The sequence below is a fragment of the Leucoraja erinacea genome, chromosome 21 (assembly GCF_028641065.1).
Source record: "Leucoraja erinacea ecotype New England chromosome 21, Leri_hhj_1, whole genome shotgun sequence".
In the NCBI taxonomy this organism is placed as follows: Eukaryota; Metazoa; Chordata; class Chondrichthyes; order Rajiformes; family Rajidae; genus Leucoraja; species Leucoraja erinaceus.
Genome location: NC_073397.1, coordinates 37,732,123 through 37,750,966, shown reverse-complemented (window position 1 = coordinate 37,750,966; position 18,844 = coordinate 37,732,123). Strand labels below are relative to the sequence as shown.

The window sequence follows — 18,844 nt, the reverse complement described above, 5'->3', positions numbered from 1 at the left end:
CCAAGGTGTGGAAGCAATCACAGCAAAATCCAAGGTGAGACTCTGCAGGCAACACTCTGGCATTTGCATTTGACTAACATATCTGCAGTTTGTGGGACCACAGTTTATCTTTACATCAACAATCATATTTATCCAATTGTTTGAAACTTGCTGATTGCTAGCATGGACTGATAAAATGTCCATATGATAGTACAGTGCAGGAACAGGCCCTTCGGCCCACAATGTCCGTGCTGAACACGATGCCAAGTTAGACTAATCTGCTCTGCCAGCACGTGATCCATATCCCTCCGTTCCCTGTAGATCCAAGGTAGACACAAAATGCTGGAGTAACTCAGCGGGACAGGCAGTATTCATTCCTTGACAGTCAACATGCTCCTTGATCATTGGCCACCACTGCTGGGCTGATCTGATCCAGTCCAGTCCTTGTTCACTGCCTATGTTCATGTATTGTCATCTGTTAATGCAAACTGCCTGTTTTAATCCCATATTTTAATTTATCCCTATTCTCACCACCCCCTCCCCTTCCCGCCACCAGATTCTACATTTACCTCCATGCCAGGGTCAATTTACTGAGACCAATTAGCCACACATGTGTTTGGGAATGTTGGAGAAAACCGGAGCACCAGGATGGAACGCATGCTGTCACAGGGAGAACGTGCAAACTCCACAAAGATGGCAGCCCAGGTCAGGATCGAAACAGGTTCTCTGGCGCTGTGAGGCAGCAGTGCTACCCGCTGCACCACTGTGCTGCTCTTAGCATTAGCCCATCCTATCCATCCTCTGTCTGCAATTACAAACCTCCATTCCAGGCAACCTCTTAGTGAATCTCTTCTGCACTCTCTCCATTGCTACCGCATCCTTTATACAAAGTTTTAACAACATTGAGAATAGGGTAGAGTAATGGACACAATCATTCAAAAGGCAGGTCTCCTGAGCGTTGGGCCCGGATGCTAATAGACAATAGACAATAGGTGCAGGAGTAGGCCATTTGGCCCTTCGAGCCAGCACCTCCATTCAATGTGATCATGGCTGATCATAAAGGATATAGATCTCTATGAAAGAACTTTGCACCTTCGTCTGAAGAAGGGTCTCGACACAAAATGTCACCCATTCCTTCTCTCCAGAGATGCTGCCTGTCCCGCTGAGTTACTCAAGCTTTTTGTGTTTATCTTCTCTCCTTCACCTCTACTTATCTAGATGAACCTCACTTTGTTAAGTTCTGAACATGTGAATAAAAGTAACATTAACCATGAAATCATCTGGCTTAATGCTGTTCATTTGACGGCCCACATCTGTGATGTGTGGCACGTTTACGCATGAAGAATTTTCCATGTGTGTGTGTGTGTATATGTGTGTGTGTGTGTGTTTGTGTGTGTAATTGTATGTGAATGTGTGTGTGTAAGTGTATGTGAATGTGTGTGTGTGAGTGTATGTGAATGTATGTGTGTGTGTGTGTGTGTGTGTACACGTGTGTGTACGTGTGTGTGTACGTGTGTGTGTGTGTGTACGTGTGTGTGTGTGTGTATGTGAATGTGTGTGTGAGTGTATGTGAGTGTGTGTGTGTGTGTGTGTGTGTATATGATGTGTACGTGTGTGTGTGTACGTGTATGTGATGTGTATGTGTGTGTGTACGTGTGTGCGTGTGATCATTTGATATTCCTTCTACATTTTGCATTAATTAATTCACAGGCAAGCAAGAGGTTCGAAGACGTCCCAATTTATTAGAATAAATTTCAATTAGCCATGTGGAATTGTAAATGGGAAGTATTGAAGATGCCAAAGGAAATGGCAACGGTGGTGGTAATAAGGTCTCACCAGCAGGAAAACACATCTCCGTGAGTGGAGAGTCTGGAATTCCCTGGAAATGAAGTCATGATAAACAAGGACAGACTGTTTGGAGCACGTACTCAGTACTCAGTCCAAATTATTAACATGTCTTCCAAAATGCAGCCTGAATTCCCGAAGCACATGTTCAGTACAAATAGAATCTAGAAGATGAAAGAAAGTTTGTGAACTATTAAAATAAATGGGGTAGAAAAACTAAAATGTTGGCACGGACTTGGTTGTGAGACAGGTTTTTTATGTACAACCTGCAGCAAGGGAAAAGCCAGCCATTTTGCAGCTCATTCCGGAGTAGAAGGAAGATGTAGAATCAAAGAATTGTATTGTGTGCATTTTATGGGACAGATTGAAGCAATTTGTTTGCAATGCTTCTCACCAAGTGCTTTAATTTAGGGTTATTTTGCATCTGTCCCCAATTTTCCATCTTACTGTCATTATTGATTCCACAGTTTCTGGAAGGATATTCCAACCCAGAGAAATCTTTTGCTGAAATAATTGCATGAGTGTTTCCCTTTATTCTTCTGTGATGCTATTAAATTTTGGTTATTTAATTGCCATTCACCTAGTCAAAACCTAAGATCTTTGGTCAAAACCTTCTAATGCAAATATTTATCTGATGTCATAAGTTCATAAGTCATAGGAGCAGAATCAGGTCATTCTACCCATTGAGTATACTCCACCATTCAATCGTGGCTGATCTATCTTTCCCCCTCAACCCCTTTCCCCAACCTTCTCCCTGTAACTTTTGACACCCATACTAATCAAGAATTTATCAATCTCTGCTTTAAAAATACCCAATGACTTGGCCTCCACAGCCGCCAGTGGCAATGAATTTCACAGATTCACCACCCTCTTATTAAAAAGAGGAATTGATCAATTTTTGTCTCTGTGAAATTAAAGTATTTCATTGGGTATAATCTTTCTAAACTATAGCATGAAAGAAGTTTACAGCTTAGGTCATTTGGCCTACTGTAGTCACACGGGTATAAGTGCCAGTCAGACCAATACCATTCAGACCGAGCTCTCAGTCCATTGGGTTGTAGGTTATGATCGTCTACATATCAGTACCTGTGGCGATTCTTCTGCCTTCATCACTCTTTTAGGCAATTCTTCAGCCTCTGTCAATTCACTCTTCAGTCAATTACCTTAAATATGTTTCTCAGTTATGGAAATTACTGCTGAGAAGACTAGATGCCTCCTATCTATCCTCTTACAATGTATAGGAAGGAAATTCAGATGCTGGCTTAAACCAAAGATAGACTGGAGTAACTGAGTGGTACAGGCAGCATCTCTGGAGAGAAGGAATGGGTGACGTGAAGGAATGGAAAACGTCACCCATCTCCAGAGATGCTGCCTGTCCCGCTGAGTCACTCCAGGTTTTTTGTGTCTACCCCCTTACCACATGTCGATTAAATTACTCCTCATACCAATACTTGTATCCCATCCAGCCCTTCTTTCCTAATCTTGCCAGATAATAGGTTTATGTGAAAATCTTCTCTCCTTCATCTCTTATTCATGAATTTTACTTTGTTAGAATTGACAATCTCTTGATTGCCAAAATGCAGATGAGTTAATTACCTCTTCCTTGTGCCTATCTCTCGCTGCGTCTGCCACCTTACAGCTCGCCCTGAACTGAAAAGTAAAGTTCTGTTAAAAATTAGATTTTTCTGAAATGCAAAGTTTTCTTTTTCCAGGGATGCTGTGTAGCCTTGGGCGTCCTTCAATATTTCTGTTGTACAGATTTCCAGAAAGCGCTGTATTGCTTTAGTAAATCAAATTCTGTTTCGATTTAAAATTCTGTTTTGATTTAAAGACAAGTTACTTTCATCACGATTATAGGTAAATTATTTATTAATAGCGCAGTACAGCATGGCAGCAATCTTTTTGGCCGACCTTGTCCATGTGGACCAAGTTAGCATACCCATTTGGCCTGTAGCCCACTAAACCTTTCCTATCCACATATCTGTCCAAATGACTTTTAATTCACCAAATTATATTTACTTCTAAAGCTTCCTCTGGCAGCTCATACTAGATACCGACAATCGTCTGAGTTAAAAAGTTGCCCATGTGTTCCCTCTTAAATCTCTCCTTCTCGCCTTCAGCCTATGCCCTCTAGTTTTAGAATCCTCTACCCTGAGAAAAATACTTTGGAGTGTTCACTTAGGAAGATCTTCTTTCCCTCTGTTATCTCAGGAACAGCTTCATTATCCGGCTTTTGAATGGTCCTTCCATAAGCTAGGGTATAGACCAAAGACAATAGGCGCAGGAGTAGGCCATTCGGCCTTTCGAGCCCACCGCCATTCAATGTGATCATGGCTGATCATCCACAATCAGTACCCCGTTCCTGCCTTCTCCCCATATCCCGACTCCGCTATCTTTAGGAGCTCTATCTAACTCTCTCATGAAAGCATCCAGAGAATTGGCCTCCACTGCCTTCTGAGGCAGAGAATTCCACAGATTCACTACTCTCTGGGTGAAAAAGTGTTTCCTCATCTCCGTTCTAAATGGCTTATCCCTTATTCTTAAACTGTGACCCCCTGGTTCTGGACTCCCCCAACATCGGGAACATGTTTCCTGCCTCTAGCGTTTCCAAACACTCTTATATGTTTCAAGACATGAAACATGGGGGGGGGATTGTCCCCCACCTCTCAAAACACGGGGGGGGGGGGGGGAAGGGGGGGGGAGGGTGTCCCCCTGCGTCTCCCCCACCCCCTCGGGATTTCCGCCCATGTGTGGTATGTCTGATCTGTGGGGGGGAAGGATTGACAAATTGGGAGTATAAAGATATAAAGAAGGGGAAATGAGTAAAGGAAAAATTACGAAAGATTCCCTTTGCTACATACAGATGAGAGGGGATCTTATTGAAACATATAAGATTGTTAAGGGTTTGGACACTAGAGGCAGGAAACATGTTCCCGATGTTGGGGGAGTCCAGAACCAGGAGCCACAGTTTAAGAATAAGGGGTAAGCCATTTAGAACGGAGACGAGGAAACACTTTTTCTCAGAGAGTTGTGAGTCTGTGGAATTCTCTGCCTCAGAGGGCGGTGGAGGCCGGTTCTCTGGATGCTTTCAAGAGAGAGCTAGATAGGGGTCTTAAAGATAGCGGAGTCAGGGGATATGGGGAGAAGGCAGGAACAGGGTACTGATTGTGGATGATCAGCCATGATCACATTGAATGGTGGTGCAGGCTCGAAGGGCCGAATGGCCTCTACTCCTGCACCTATTGTCTGTTGTCTGTTTGGACAGCATGCAGAACAAAGCATTTCACTGCACCTCGGTACAGGTGACAATAATAAAGCTAAACCTTTATCCGTGCCCCTCCTCATCTTGTGCATCTTAATGAGATCATCCTTCCCCGCCATCTGAGTGACTACAGACGATATAAAGACAGTTGACGACGATATCCAAAAACGGACTACAACTACCAACGTGCTTTGCGAGCCACGCTGACGTAGAACACACAAAGCGACGACTGGAACGCAGCAAGCGGTGACGTAGTGCGCAGCAGACGGTGACGCGACGTGTGGCGCGCTGTGGCGGGAGGAAGGCGTCCGTCCGTCCGTCGGCGCCGAGCAGCAGCAGCCGCCGCCATGCCGCGCGTCTACGTCGGGAGGCTCAGCTACCAAGTACGCGAGAAGGACCTGGAACGGTTCTTCAAGGGCTACGGGAAGCTGCTAGAAGTGGACCTGAAGAACGGGTGAGGCCAGGGGGGGGGGGGGAGGGGGGGGTCGGCGGGGTGGCGATGTGGCCGGGCCGGCCTGGCGTAGGCGGCGGGGGGCCCAGGCCGGGCCTAGTAGCGGCGGCTGGGCCTGGCGCTCCATTGTTGCCACAGGCCTGCTCCACGCGTCCCTGGGCCCGGGTGGGTGGGGAGGAGGATGGAGGGAGAGGGGCGGCGGCCGGGGGGGAGAATGCCGCGTGGAGCGGGGAAAATGGCGGCTCCAGGTGGAAGGAGCGAGAGGAAGATGGAGGAGGCGAGTGGGCTCGGGCTGGGCGATGGAGACGTGGCGGAGGGGGAAAGGTGGCTCGGGGCGGGGAGAGAGAGGAGGGTAGGGGCCACAGGGTGGGGATGGGGGGGAAGTCTCTCCCTCCCCACGCCGGGGGGTTTATTAGGAGAAGCGCCGGCCGGAGTCGTGTGCGGGGCGGGGGGAGCGCAGTCAGTCAGTCCCACCTGTCCTTGTTCCATGGGTTGGCAGAGATTTCCAGTCCTGTTGTCCCCCAACAATTGCCCCCTTCGGCTGGAGATCCTCGGAGCTGGGAGATAGATGGATCTCCACGTGGACGTCTGGCAGAGGGTTTCGATTCTGTTGTGGTTTGTGTGTTTTAACCAATCGCTCATTGTGCTCGTCTGGTTGTCGAAAGCAGCAGTATTCGGACGGTTCATGCAAAACCTGGTGCTCTCGGTCAAAAACGACCTCGAATCTGTATTTTGGAATTAAAGTTGCCTTAAATATACCTCCAAACAATAAACTGGAATATAACAATCACGAAGGAGAATAAATTGAGAGATTGCTCTTTTGGTGACCAATTTTAAATACAATGGAAAATACCAGTTGTTTTTGGTGTGAAATGCACCAAGGATCACAAATCTGTATTTTCTCAAAAAGGGAATAATTATTTGGAAAATAATTGGGTTGGGGAAAGAGCAGAAAATTAGATCTGGTGATTTTCTTTCAGAGAGCTGAATCATGTGTTTTGGAATAATGTTCATTATTTTAATGATCAAAAAATGCTGGAGGGTATTGGCGGGTCATGCACCATTTGTGGAGGGGAATGGACAGGTGATGTTCTGGAGAAGGGTTTCGGCCCGAAACGTTGCCTATTTCCTTCGCTCCATAGATGCTGCTGCACCCGCTGAGTTTCTCCAACATTTTTGTGTACCGGTGATGTTCTGGATTGGGACCCTTCTTCAGACTTGAAGTTCCCTCTCCAGATGCTGCCTGACCCAGTGGGTTAGACAATAGACAATAGATGCACGAGTAGGCCATTCAGCCCTTCGAGCCAACACCACCATTCAATGTTATCATAGCTGATCATCCCCAATCAGTACCCCGTTCCTGCCTTCTCCCCATATCCTCCAGCAGTGTTTTCTGCACAAGACCACCATCTGCAGTCTTTGTTATTTTAATGATTTTTAAATGTGCTTTATTTACTTGGATTTTACAGTTTTTATCTTCGTCTTCATCCACAGTACACAAATGCATCTTCATATCTAATGTTAACAATCAACCGATTTAAAAGAAGACTAGTACTTTTTCTGCTGTTAACGTTGTCCATGGGAATACAGTGACACGTGCATTTTGCCCCCTTTATGTTCTATGTTTTTAACTTTAATTTTATTTTACACTGTTTTAATTTACCTAATCTTACTGCCATAACCTTTATTGGAAGCAATTGCCAAGTATGGTCCTTTTTAAGTTGGTGTATTTTTCTGGTCACATGGGACATGCACAGATTAGTAATATTAGTGCGATTAGTGAAATAGATGAACCATGATTGAATGGCTGAGTAGACTTGATGGGCCGAATGCCCTACACCCGCTACTATGACTTATGGATATTTTTATTGAATTACCACAGATATGGATTTGTTGAGTTTGAAGACTCACGTGATGCAGATGATGCAGTTTACGAGCAGAACGGCAAGGAGCTCTGTGGAGAGCGTATAATAGTTGAGCATGCGAGAGGACCACGCCGTGACGGCAGCTATGGTGGTGGTGGTTATGGTGGTGGTGGTGGTGGCGGCGGAGGTGGAGGCGGCGGCGGCGGCGGTCGCAGTGAGTGATTTATTCAACATGACTTGTGTTTACTTTTTAAATTCGCTTAAAAAATTCCAGTGGTGTTTTATTATTTAAATTGTTACAATGAAAGTGTTCATCCAAACCTTGTTAATAAGACCTTGATTTTTTAATTGAAAGAATCCATTGCGGATAAGATGTCTGCCCGTTCCGATTGACCTTGGCTTTACCTTACATTATGTAGCCTTTGGCGTTTGGCTGACCTAATGGAAGCCATGACGACAGCTGCCTTTGCCATTAGACCCTGGGTGATGAGGATGCCAAGGGTTAGACATATCTGGTTAATCTGAACTAAGTGCCTGTTACCATATGTGTGTTATACCAAACTTCTAAAATCTGCTAGAATGTAAGTACATAAATGGAATATTTAGTTTTTAATTTTTGCCAAAACATATGCAGACATGCATGGTACATAATTATAGAATATTGTGTAAAAACAAATAGAAAATGTAATTATTAACAAGATTATTTAATATTCAGATCTATTTTCTTTTGTCTCATTTAAAATTTGATAGATTTTTAATTGAGTAGTTACTGATTTTCTTTCTGAACCTCAAGGCAGCAGTGGTTATGGATATCGAAGAAATGGAAGAGAAAAATATGGGCCACCTGTCCGAACTGAGTTCAGGCTCATCGTTGAAAATCTTTCAAGTCGTTGCAGCTGGCAAGATCTAAAAGTAGGCTTTGAATTGTTTAAACAACTTTAAAATAAATTGGCATTAAAGATCATTGTTCTGACTAACTTGTTTATTTTTTCCTTTGAAGGATTTCATGAGACAAGCGGGTGAAGTGACATATGCTGATGCTCATAAGCAGCGTATGAATGAAGGTGTTATTGAATTCAGATCCTACTCTGATATGAAGAGGGCTCTGGACAAGCTGGATGGCAGTGAAATCAATGCGAGAAAGATACGATTGGTTGAAGACCGGCCCCGTAATAGACGCTCTTCCTCTGGCAGTCGATCCCGGTGAGCGTGTAGTTTCAGAACTGATTTTACAGCTTGATCGCATACTGAGTTGTGAAGAAAAAGTGGGAAATTGACAGTTGCAGCTTAGAGAGAATAGATGCTAACATTGAACTTTGTTTTGAAGTATCACTATCTAAAACAAAGTGTTCCCATGACTTTGTTTTTGTTTCTAGCATTTATAGTTTTCCTGGGTAAGGAAAGTTGGTGGGGAAAACTGGATTGTGAGGGATTCTGGAAGATGAGAAGTAGGTAGTTTAATCAGATATAGTAGCAATGTTACAACATTTTGAGATTTAAAAAATCAAGTCTGCAATTTATCCCATCAGATAAAGCATAACAATAAGTTTAATTTGACACCTAATTCACTTTCATATCTCAAGTAATAAAAAAGTTATGGCCATTTTCATACTCGAAATTAGCATCTTGTTCCCTATTGATTTTCTATGGACATAACAAAAATGCTGTGATCGAGGACAGTCAAAAACCCATAACCTTCTTAAAAATTAAGAGAACTGAATGAAATTTTCAGTTATCGTAGATTGAACCATTCTGAAACAAATATAAAATAATCTTACTTGGAGGACCTGAAATTAAAGCATATAATTAGTTAGTTACCCAATTGTAGCTAATTTCAAACTTCAATTACTAGATCTAAACATCTATCCATTTCTTAATAAATGATTAACATTTTTAAATAGCCTAAGTGACCAAATAATATTCACAAATAATTCACAATAAAACATGATTTTTAAATCTCATTTACATCAATTTATAGGCCAAATGGAAGGAATTTAGTGTGAAGTCAATTTAAATCGGCTTTCTAGTGGGTTCTTGTGAACGCGCTGGTTTAGAACGTTCACATTGCAATGGATTTGTGCCCCCAAATGCCCAGAAAAACACTGCGGGATATAAAGAGCCCAAAATGAACTATTCGCTATAGAAAACTTTATATACAGGGTTCTTAAGAAGCCCCTTTTAATGTAAAAATAAGGTACATACCTTTAATTGTTTGCTTTATAAAACCCTGGGGCTGCGAGAGGTCGCGGGTTGAGAGAGTGATTTTTAAACTACTATAACTATTAGTGGCCGATTGGGAAAGGGGGAGATGCAGCGAGACCTGGGTGTCATGGTACACCAGTCATTGAATAGGCATGCAGGTGCAGCAGGCAGTAAAGAAAGCGAATGGTATGTTAGCTTTCATTGCTAAAAGAATTTGATTATAGGAGCAGGGAGGTTCTACTGCAGTTGTACAGGGTCTTGGTGAGACCACACCTGGAGTATAGCGTACAGTTTTGGTCTCCAAATCTGAGGAAGGACATTATTGCCATAGAGGGAGTGCAGAGACGGTTCACCAGACTGATTCCTGGGATGTCCGGACTGTCTTATGAAGAAAGACTGGATAGACTTGCTTTATACTCTCTAGAATTTAGGAGATTGAGAGGGAATCTTATAGAAACTTACAAAATTCTTAAGGGTTTGGACAGGCTAGATGCAGGAAGATTGTTCCCGATGTTGGGGAAGTCCAGGACAAGGGATCACAGCTTAAGGATAAGGGGAAATCCTTTAAAACCGAGATGAGAAGAACTTTTTTCACACAGAGTGGTGAATCTGTGGAACTCTCTGCCACAGAGGGTAGTTGAGGCCAGTTCATTGGCTATATTTAAGAGGGAGTTAGATGTGGCCCTTGTGGCCAAGGGGATCAGGGGGTATGGAGAGAAGGCAGGTACGGGATACTGAGTTGGATGATCAGCCATGATCATATTGAATGGCGGTGCAGGCTCGAAGGGCCGAATGGCCTACTCCTGCACCTAATTTCTATGTTTCTATACAAGGCCATAAAAACTAATAATACCTTTTGCGACGGGGTCTTTCAGCGATTTTCCGTTAATGATTTACTAGGCTGAACATTTTCGATTGCAACAGCCTAGTAAAAATCGCGTTTTAAACCCGCCCCCTCTAAACAGCGCCAACATCGCGCACATGGGGCTGGGACAGATTCTCAGCCACGATTCAGGTAGGCTTTGTAACATACCTAGATATAATGGCTGATTAGTATCATTTGGTGATTAACAAGCTTCTCAGCTGCCACAGTTAACACTTGCAATTTAGTTTTGCTTAGCCTCCATATTATCATCTGTTTTCCATCTCTGGCAGTCTAAAGAAGGGTTTCGGCCCGAAATGCTGCCCATCTCCTTCGCTCCATAGATGCTGCTGCACCCGCTGAGTTTCTCCAGCATTTTTGTGTACCTTTGATTTTCAAGCATCTGCAGTTCCTTCTTAAACACTCTGGCTTTAAATATGTTTGATATCTAACTTTTCCTTGTTTGATGAAAAGTTGATTTGAAACATCTAATTATTTTTCTCTCTACTGATGCTGTTGGACCTTATTTTACTTTCTGGCGTCTTTTGTGTTAATTTCAGATTTTTGCCGTTTGGTTGATAGGGGTGCAGTAGATGGAGAGGGGAATGAATTACAATACATTATTGGAGGTAGCTGCTGTAGTAGATTCTCAGCAAAGGGGATGGGTGAATGGGCAGAATATATTTGTTGGGGTTTTATGCTTGTACAATGTGTAGCACAAGGATCTAACAATTTCAGTGTTATGATTGGATGGAACATAGATTGAGGAGATGTGTTCATTGGAGGAAAAGGGAAATTTGTATAATATTCACTCCCTTCAGATCTTGCACTGTTAGGAAACTCAGCAACCAGATTCCATTCAGTTAGAAACCAGGTTAATACAATAAGTGCTAGAGTAACTCAACAGTTAGGTGATATGTCTGGAGAACATGGATAGGTGATGTTATGATCTTATGTGCTGAGCTTTGGAAGGGTCTCTCCCTGAAACATCACAGAACCATGTTATCCAGAGATGCTCTCCAGCCCACTGAGGTTCTATTCAGAAATGTAGAAACAACAATGTTTCTTTTGAGTACTCTAGCATTAAAATACGTTTTCTTCACCAGGATGCTAAAGGGCTTTCACTTTGATTAATACCATTAAGTACATCCAAGTAAATTGGGATAGGTTTGACATAAATGTGCTTTATTCAGGTTCTGCAGTATTGCACCGAAATATTAATCATTGTGTTGACAAGTAGAAACATAGAAAATAGGTGCAGGAATAGGCCATTCGGCCCTTCGAGCCTGCACCACCATTCAATATGATCATGGCTGATCATCCAACTCTGTATCCTGTACCTGCTTTCTCTCCATATCCCCTGATCCCCTTAGCCACAAGGGCCACATCTAACTCCCTCTTAAATATAGCCAATGAACTGGCCTCAACTACATTCTGTGGCAGAGAATTCCAGAGATTCACCACTCTCTGTGTAAAAAATGGTTTTCTTATCTCAGTCCTAAAAGATTTCACCTTTATCCTTAAACTGTGACCCCTTGTTTGGACTTCCCCAATATCGAGAACAATCTTCTTGCATCTAGCCTGTCCAACCCCTTAAGAATTTTGTACGTTTCTATAAGATCCCCCCTCAATCTTCTAAATTCTAGCGAGTACAAGCCGAGTCTATCCAGATGGAAGGTAGAAGGGAGGCAGTGGATTTGTTCTGGAACATTGAAAATTGAAGAAATGGTTCAGATGGTGTGTTTGTATGGTGGGACTCCTGTTTCTAATCAAAATAAAGTGTTCTGATCCCCATTGCAGAGATTTTGCAGTTTATCAGACTGTGATGCTTCATTGATGGTAGGGTGGGATTGCACTTGTCTGTCTTTGTATTTGTTTATACCAAGACTTTGTTTTCCCCTTTCATTGAAGCCAAGGTAGATGACAAGCAGGGTCGTGCCCATTGTAAATTGCTCCTCAAACTAACATTGCCTACATCAAATTTCCCCATCTTTTTTATAGTGTTTTCTGTGAGCTCTAGAATGTAGACCTAGATCATTTGGCTGGCCCATTGTGTCCGAGCCAAATTAGATGCAGGTTTTCTTGTATGGCAGTAATGCTTACGCATACATAATGTTATTAAGGCCAATAAAGTTGCATTCATACATATCTTTCTTTTTGAGTTTTAGGCAGTTTCCTTATGCGCCTATTGCATAGATATCAAGACCCTTCCGACCTGAAACGTCACCCATTCCTTCTCTCCAGAGATGCTGCCTGACCCACTGAGTTACTCCAGCATTTTGTGTCTACTTTTGATTTAAACCAGCACCTGCAGTTCTTTTGTATGCATTGACAGGTGATTGATCTCTTACAATCTTGTAGACACACTCTTGTTGCTGCTTGATATCCACACTCAATGCATTGGGGCATTCACTGTGCCATCTACTGACAAACATAATCCCTTGAATGGAGCACAAGGCCATTTACAACTTCCATAGCCCGTGAGAGCACCGAATAAGCACGAGCCATTGTGGTCCACCTGTCTTAGCATCTGGTTTAGGAAATAGCTAGAAGTCTCCAGGGAATTGTTAGCCTAACCATCATCCCAACTAGATGTTACTGTGCAATGGTCACCCCAATGTGCAAATCTCAATGGAAAGTATCCAAAAAAATAATTTTATCATTATTTTGATGACCATTTTTACTATTTAGTGTATCTTAATTCACAGATCCAGGTCTCGAAGTCGTCGTCATTCTCGTAGCAGAAGTCGTAGGAGTACCCGCAGCAGATCTGGCACTGCCTCAAAGAGCCGGTCACGTTCCCAGTAAGTACATTGAGTTGCTTTGTTTGGTAGACTGTGTTCTTTGAGGGCACATTATGTAACACGTGGGAATTGTTGGTTTTTAGCAATGTGATTTAATGTTCCAGAAATTCCTCTTGATTGCTATTTAAACACTGAGATGAGCTATCAAGCATTGGACCTTTTTGATTTGCATGATATAACTTAAATGCATTTTCATGCTGAAAACTTAGCTCATCTCAATATTAAACTTGAAATGACTTTTAAATTCAGGGTGGCATCTGTCAATTTAAAATAGTTTGAATTGTGGTTAGGGCTAGTGTTCTGCCGAGGTTACACCTTGTTTGATGCAGCTCACAAACAATAGATTCAGTTGGTCATCAGCAGCACTCGCACATTGGACTGGGAGTCACTGCCATCCATACTTTCCATGGAAAAATTAAATGGCAATGGTATGGGTTTATTCGTCCCAGTCGCAGATTATCTTGGTTTACAGATTTTTATTAAAAATCCACCATTTATAAAGTATTGTTTTTACACTAAACGTAGTTGAATATCTAGTGGCTCGGCATAATTTCCTGCAGCTGCATAAGGAAATGGTGGAGTTGGAAGAATGAACAATAGAGGGACGTGGCTCTTGATGTTGAAAGAGGAATAATAGATATCTCTGGGTCTACCTTGTTAAGGAAGTGTAAGTCGAATGATCGATCTCGTGAATTGGGGAAAAATGCAGAAAATGGAATGCTATCAAGAGCCATGCCGGTTAGGGTGAGGGGACCCATGATTAAGTGAAAAGGAAGGTAGACAAATGCTGGAGAAGCTCAGCGGGTGAGGCAGCATCCATGGAGCGATGGAATAGGTGACGTTTCGGGTCGAGACCCTTCAGACTGATGTTGGGGGGCGGGAAGGAGAAAGGAAGAGGCGGAGACAGTGGGCTGTGAGAGAGCTGGGGAGGGGAAGAGGGAGAAAGCAAGGATTACCTGAAATTGGAGAAGTCAATGTTCATACCGCTGGGGTGTAAACTACCCAAGTGAAATATGAGGTGCTGTTGCTCCAATTTGCAGTGGGACTCGTGGAGGAGGCCCAGGACAGAAAGGTCGGATTCTGAATGGGAGGGGGAGTTGAAGTGCTGAGCCACTGGGAGATTAGCTAGGTTAATGCGAACTGAGCGGAGGTGTTGGGCGACATGGTCGCCAAGCCTGCGCTTGATCTCACTGATGTAGAGCAGTTGGCACCTAGAACAGTGGATGCAATTGAGGAGGTGCAGGTGAACCTCTGCCTCGTCTGGAAAGACTGCTTGGGTCCTAGGATGGAGTCGAGGGAAAGAGAAAAGGAAGATATCTCGTGAGTGTAGGTGTGGAGAGTATCATCAGAATGGTGTTGGAGAAATTTGAGGAATCCAATGTAGCAAACAGGATTGTAGGAGTGCAGTTAGGGAAGCTGAAAATGTCTTTTTGTTTATGATATTGTTTGCTAACGTATCCCCTGAGATGCAGAAATAAATTGAAAAGGGTAGGAATCGTAGATATTCAGGTGATAACGAGAATGGTGTTGGAATTTATAGCAAAAGTGGTAAAATGTTTTGAGTTATGTATGGGAGCAAGAAGCAGAATCAATCTAATTATATCCACCAGAACAGAAGTGAAGGGGGTGCCATATGCATGACTGGTACAAATATTGTTTCACAGAGATGGCCGTAGATTGTACTTGCGTGGAATCCTGTGGCTGAGAAAGAGTGGACCTCTGTTCAGGGAAGAGGCAGAGGGAACTTGCTGAGGGTTGGAGGAGAAGGATTGGACATCAATGTTAATGAGGTGGGATCAGGGAAATGGATACTGCCAAAGTGGCAGCAGGCATCTTGAAATTTCATGGATGGAAGACAAAACAAGAATAATTATCAAGAAATGGGTTTGAAATGGGAACAGATTGAGGCAGTGAGTTTATCATGGATCTTGGAGGTGGTAGATGAAGATTGTCACGTAGGTTTGGAGAACGTTGAAGTGGGAGTAGAGAACTTCCAAAGAGTTGAAATTGGTGACGTAGGAGACGTGTGGTAATGCCAGAGAGCTCTGGTCAATTGTCCCTCCATTTACACCACCTCCAGGTAGAAGGATGTTAACAAATCTTTATTTCCTTGTTCAACATTTCTATTTTCTGTTGGTCTTCATCCTATCAGATTTACATTTTCTCTTTTTTCTGTTTTCTAACTTCCTATTGAAGATGAAAGGTTCTCTTCCTAAAATGTTTACATTGTTCTATCTTGCCCTCCACAAAAGTGTTGCTAAGTATTTCTTACATTTTCTGTTTATTTCTGTTTTATTTATATAGGTTCAAAGCAATATCTGCACTATAACATTAATTATTTTCCATGTTCCTTGTGTTTAACTGCATGGTGGTGAGAGGAGGATAATTCTTCTATTTTTAATAGGTTGAAGTTGTCTTTAATTGTCAGTGGAGTTGGCCATTAATGGTGGTGCAAGGATCAATGTCCATACATCTTTGTGTCCTTGATTAATGTAACCACTAGTACACTAGAATTGAGAAATCGAACCAAAACCTGTGATGGTTGTTTAATTCTGGAAAAATCACTTAATTTCATGTCATGGTCATCAATCTGTTTTGGTGCTGACACTGGTCTCCGTTGATTCTTAGAAATTAACCACATTTTTAAGCACCATTCTTTTAACATCTTCGCTTCCTTTTAATATTGAGTGGAGTTACTCATTTGTGCTTTTTAATTTAAATTGTAGCACCTTATTTTTGGTTCATCCTGGGAGTTGAATGTGGAAATAGATTTGATCTTGCTCTGATTAGCCAGGGCTCATCAGCTGATTGCTTTGGGTGTGATCAGATCTTCCTAGCAATGTGGACATTAGAATGTTAACAGTTCATGTGGTTTAATCATTTGAAACTTAATGACAAACTTTCTCTCTTATCTACAGGTGTTGATTTTGGTTATATCAACTTCCTGAGTATCTTTTGTCCCAGTACCTGTTATTTGTCAGGATTTTATGTTGGATGTTTTTTGACAATAAGAGCTTTTGGGAATTTTGTTGTTTATTAAATAAGTGAATGCATGTCTTCAGTGAGCTACTAGATAGCAGTCAACTGGTGTGCTTGCGAATGAGTTTTTAAAGATGCAGCAAGCAAGACCAGGGGGTTATTTCAGTTCACGAGCAGAGATAGTTTTTCAAACGGAGAACCAGCTGAAATGTAGGCAATTGATCATTACACAGTAAACTACATTTTATATCTTAAATCTGTTAGTTGTAAGAAACCTTTAGATAGAATGACAGACCAATTTGGTAATTCTTGCTAAATTAAATCTGTAAAATGTGCAAAATATGAAATGGAGCACTTTTTAACATTTTTTTTGCTTTTCTAAATCTAGATCTCGGGGCAAGGGGCATTCCAGATCCAAATCAAAGACTCCTGAGCGGAAATCCAGGTCAAGAAGTAATTCCAAAGTCAAGTCTGATCACGGCTCTCGTTCCCCATCTCCAAGTAAATCAAAATCTGACTTGAATAAAAAGTCAAAGAGCAGATCTAAGTCCCCTCAAGTTAATGGTAATGGTGAAAATAAATCGATATCTCGTTCCCGTTCAAAGTCCCGCTCGAGGTCACGGGAAGCATCTGTTCCTGTGTCACCTGTGAAATCCAAACCAAAATCTGAGAACTTGTCTCCATCCAACTCTCGTAGATCAATGTCTAGGTCAATGTCTAGATCTAGGTCTGGTTCCAAGGAGTAGCAACCTACTTCACCTGACTGAAGTCTGTTGGAAGTTCTTCCTTACTGTAGCTGTACATGTAAATGTAACTTTGAGACTCCAGACTTTTCCAAACTGGTGTTTTTCTTTCTAGTGTAGATTGCAGTATAGGGATAATTGTATATAAACCATCTGGTCACTAAATTGTTAAGCAATAAGTGCAAGTATAGCAGTTGTTTCCCCCTGCCCCCAAATACTAAAGCTAAAGAAAACAATGTGCTATTTGAGGATAGTTTTTTTTTTTTTAATTTCCCCATTTGATTGCTTGAATGCTGCACAAAGTCTTGTGCATGAAGAGCTGCCACAGAACTCTGTGATAGTCACACTTTATTTTAGTGCCACAAATCTACTTTTCAAATTACAACCAATGTTATTGAACTCCCACACACTCAAATGACCCAGTTAAACTCCCTGGTATTACCTTTATGGGGGGGAAAAAAAAGCAAAGGAATACTTGTATGGAGAGGGGTTGTAATTGTGTAATTATCCCTGAAATGCCCAATTTCAAAATCTACATGTTGTGGCGGTTGGTGTATATATTGTGTTGCCGTACATACTAATGATGCTTCCTTGTCAAGCTTACATGCAGCTGAATAGAGCTTTGTAGGCCAGTGACTTAAAATACTGCACATTTTGTATGATACGCAATCAAATATGCATGACCTTCCACATAATGAGTAAGTAATCTGTGGTGATCTAGGTTGATGATCTTTGTGCAGCCCAGCATTTACAGATGCATGGATTTTTTTACACCTGGTACATATTTGAAATATGCATGGTTTCAATAAAATATTTTATTGCAACTTTTGTAAATTTATTTCTTGACTACACTGCTTTGTCTATAATAAATGCATTACAAACTTTTTGAAAATAAGACTATCTTGTTTTAAACAAGATCACATTGTGCAAAGGCTACAATTCTGTTTTAAGATTTTGTACAAAAAGATTCTGCGTACGCGTGACATTTGAACAAAACAAAATGTAGAAAGTATCTGCTAATCTTGTGATGAGTTTCTGCATATGTTTGTCATTGCTTCTGTAAAAGCAGCATAGAAACATAGAAAATAGGTACAGGAGGAGGCCATTCGGCCCTTCGAGCCAGCACCGCCATTCATTGTGATCATGGCTGATCATCCCCTATCAATACCTCTATCTAACTCTCTTAAATCCATCCAGTGACTTGGCCTCCACTGCCCTCTGGCAGGGAATTCCATACATTCACAACTCTCTGGGTGAAAAAGTTTTTTCGCACCTCAGTCTTAAATGACCTCCCCTTTATGCATCAAATGTATAACGGTTTTGTGCAGATTTAATTTCAAGTGGTGGGAAAATTATTTATTACATAATTTGCTGAGATGTCCACCTTTCTCTACATCTCCAAAATACTTTGGATATCTCCACAGTAGACTAGCCTGTACGTTGAAGGGGTAGTACTTTGCTGGATTGAATTTGTCAAACTTCCAGGTGACTAGTTAATCGCCAATAAATCAAGTGTAATGTAGACACAAGAAACTACTGATGTTGGAATCTTCAAAAATATCAGTGCAAGAGGAACTGAGCAGGGTGTGGAGGTTCAGTGTTTGTAGATGCTGCCTGACATGCTTAGTTCTTCCAGCTCTTTGGCCAGTTCCAGTGTATCCTGCAATGGGGTGCATTTGATGAAGCAGAGATTGCTGTGGGTTTCTGCCAGATTGCATCTGGCATTTTCACTCTGAACATTCATTGAGAAGCTATAGATTGCAGCAAATATAATCCAAATAAAGAAAATGTAAACATTTCTGCTCGGGATTATTATTTTTATTTATTCCAATTAGCTGGAGAAGTGCATTTA

At 42.0% G+C, this 18,844-nt stretch overlaps 1 protein-coding gene across 1 annotated transcript; it reads left to right on the top strand.

Moving 5' to 3' along the window:
- Nucleotides 1-5,355: 5,355 nt before the first annotated feature.
- On the top strand, nt 5,356-17,816 carry srsf6a (serine and arginine rich splicing factor 6a). The gene is made up of 6 exons (XM_055652694.1): nt 5,356-5,540; nt 7,420-7,616; nt 8,196-8,314; nt 8,403-8,605; nt 13,175-13,270; nt 16,638-17,816. Exons 1-6 carry the CDS (start codon nt 5,434-5,436, stop codon nt 16,993-16,995), a joined length of 1,080 nt encoding a protein of 359 aa, XP_055508669.1. The 5' UTR covers nt 5,356-5,433; the 3' UTR covers nt 16,996-17,816.
- Nucleotides 17,817-18,844: the final 1,028 nt, after the last annotated feature.

Excerpts from the sequence above, each read along its gene's own strand:
- srsf6a (XM_055652694.1), top strand. The coding sequence starts at position 5,434 with ATGCCGCGCGTCTACGTCGGGAGGCTCAGCTACCAAGTACGCGAGAAG. Across the intron at positions 5,541-7,419 it reads GAAGTGGACCTGAAGAACGG|ATATGGATTTGTTGAGTTTG; the intron begins GTGAGGCCAGGG and ends GAATTACCACAG. Across the intron at positions 8,606-13,174 it reads TCCTCTGGCAGTCGATCCCG|ATCCAGGTCTCGAAGTCGTC; the intron begins GTGAGCGTGTAG and ends CTTAATTCACAG.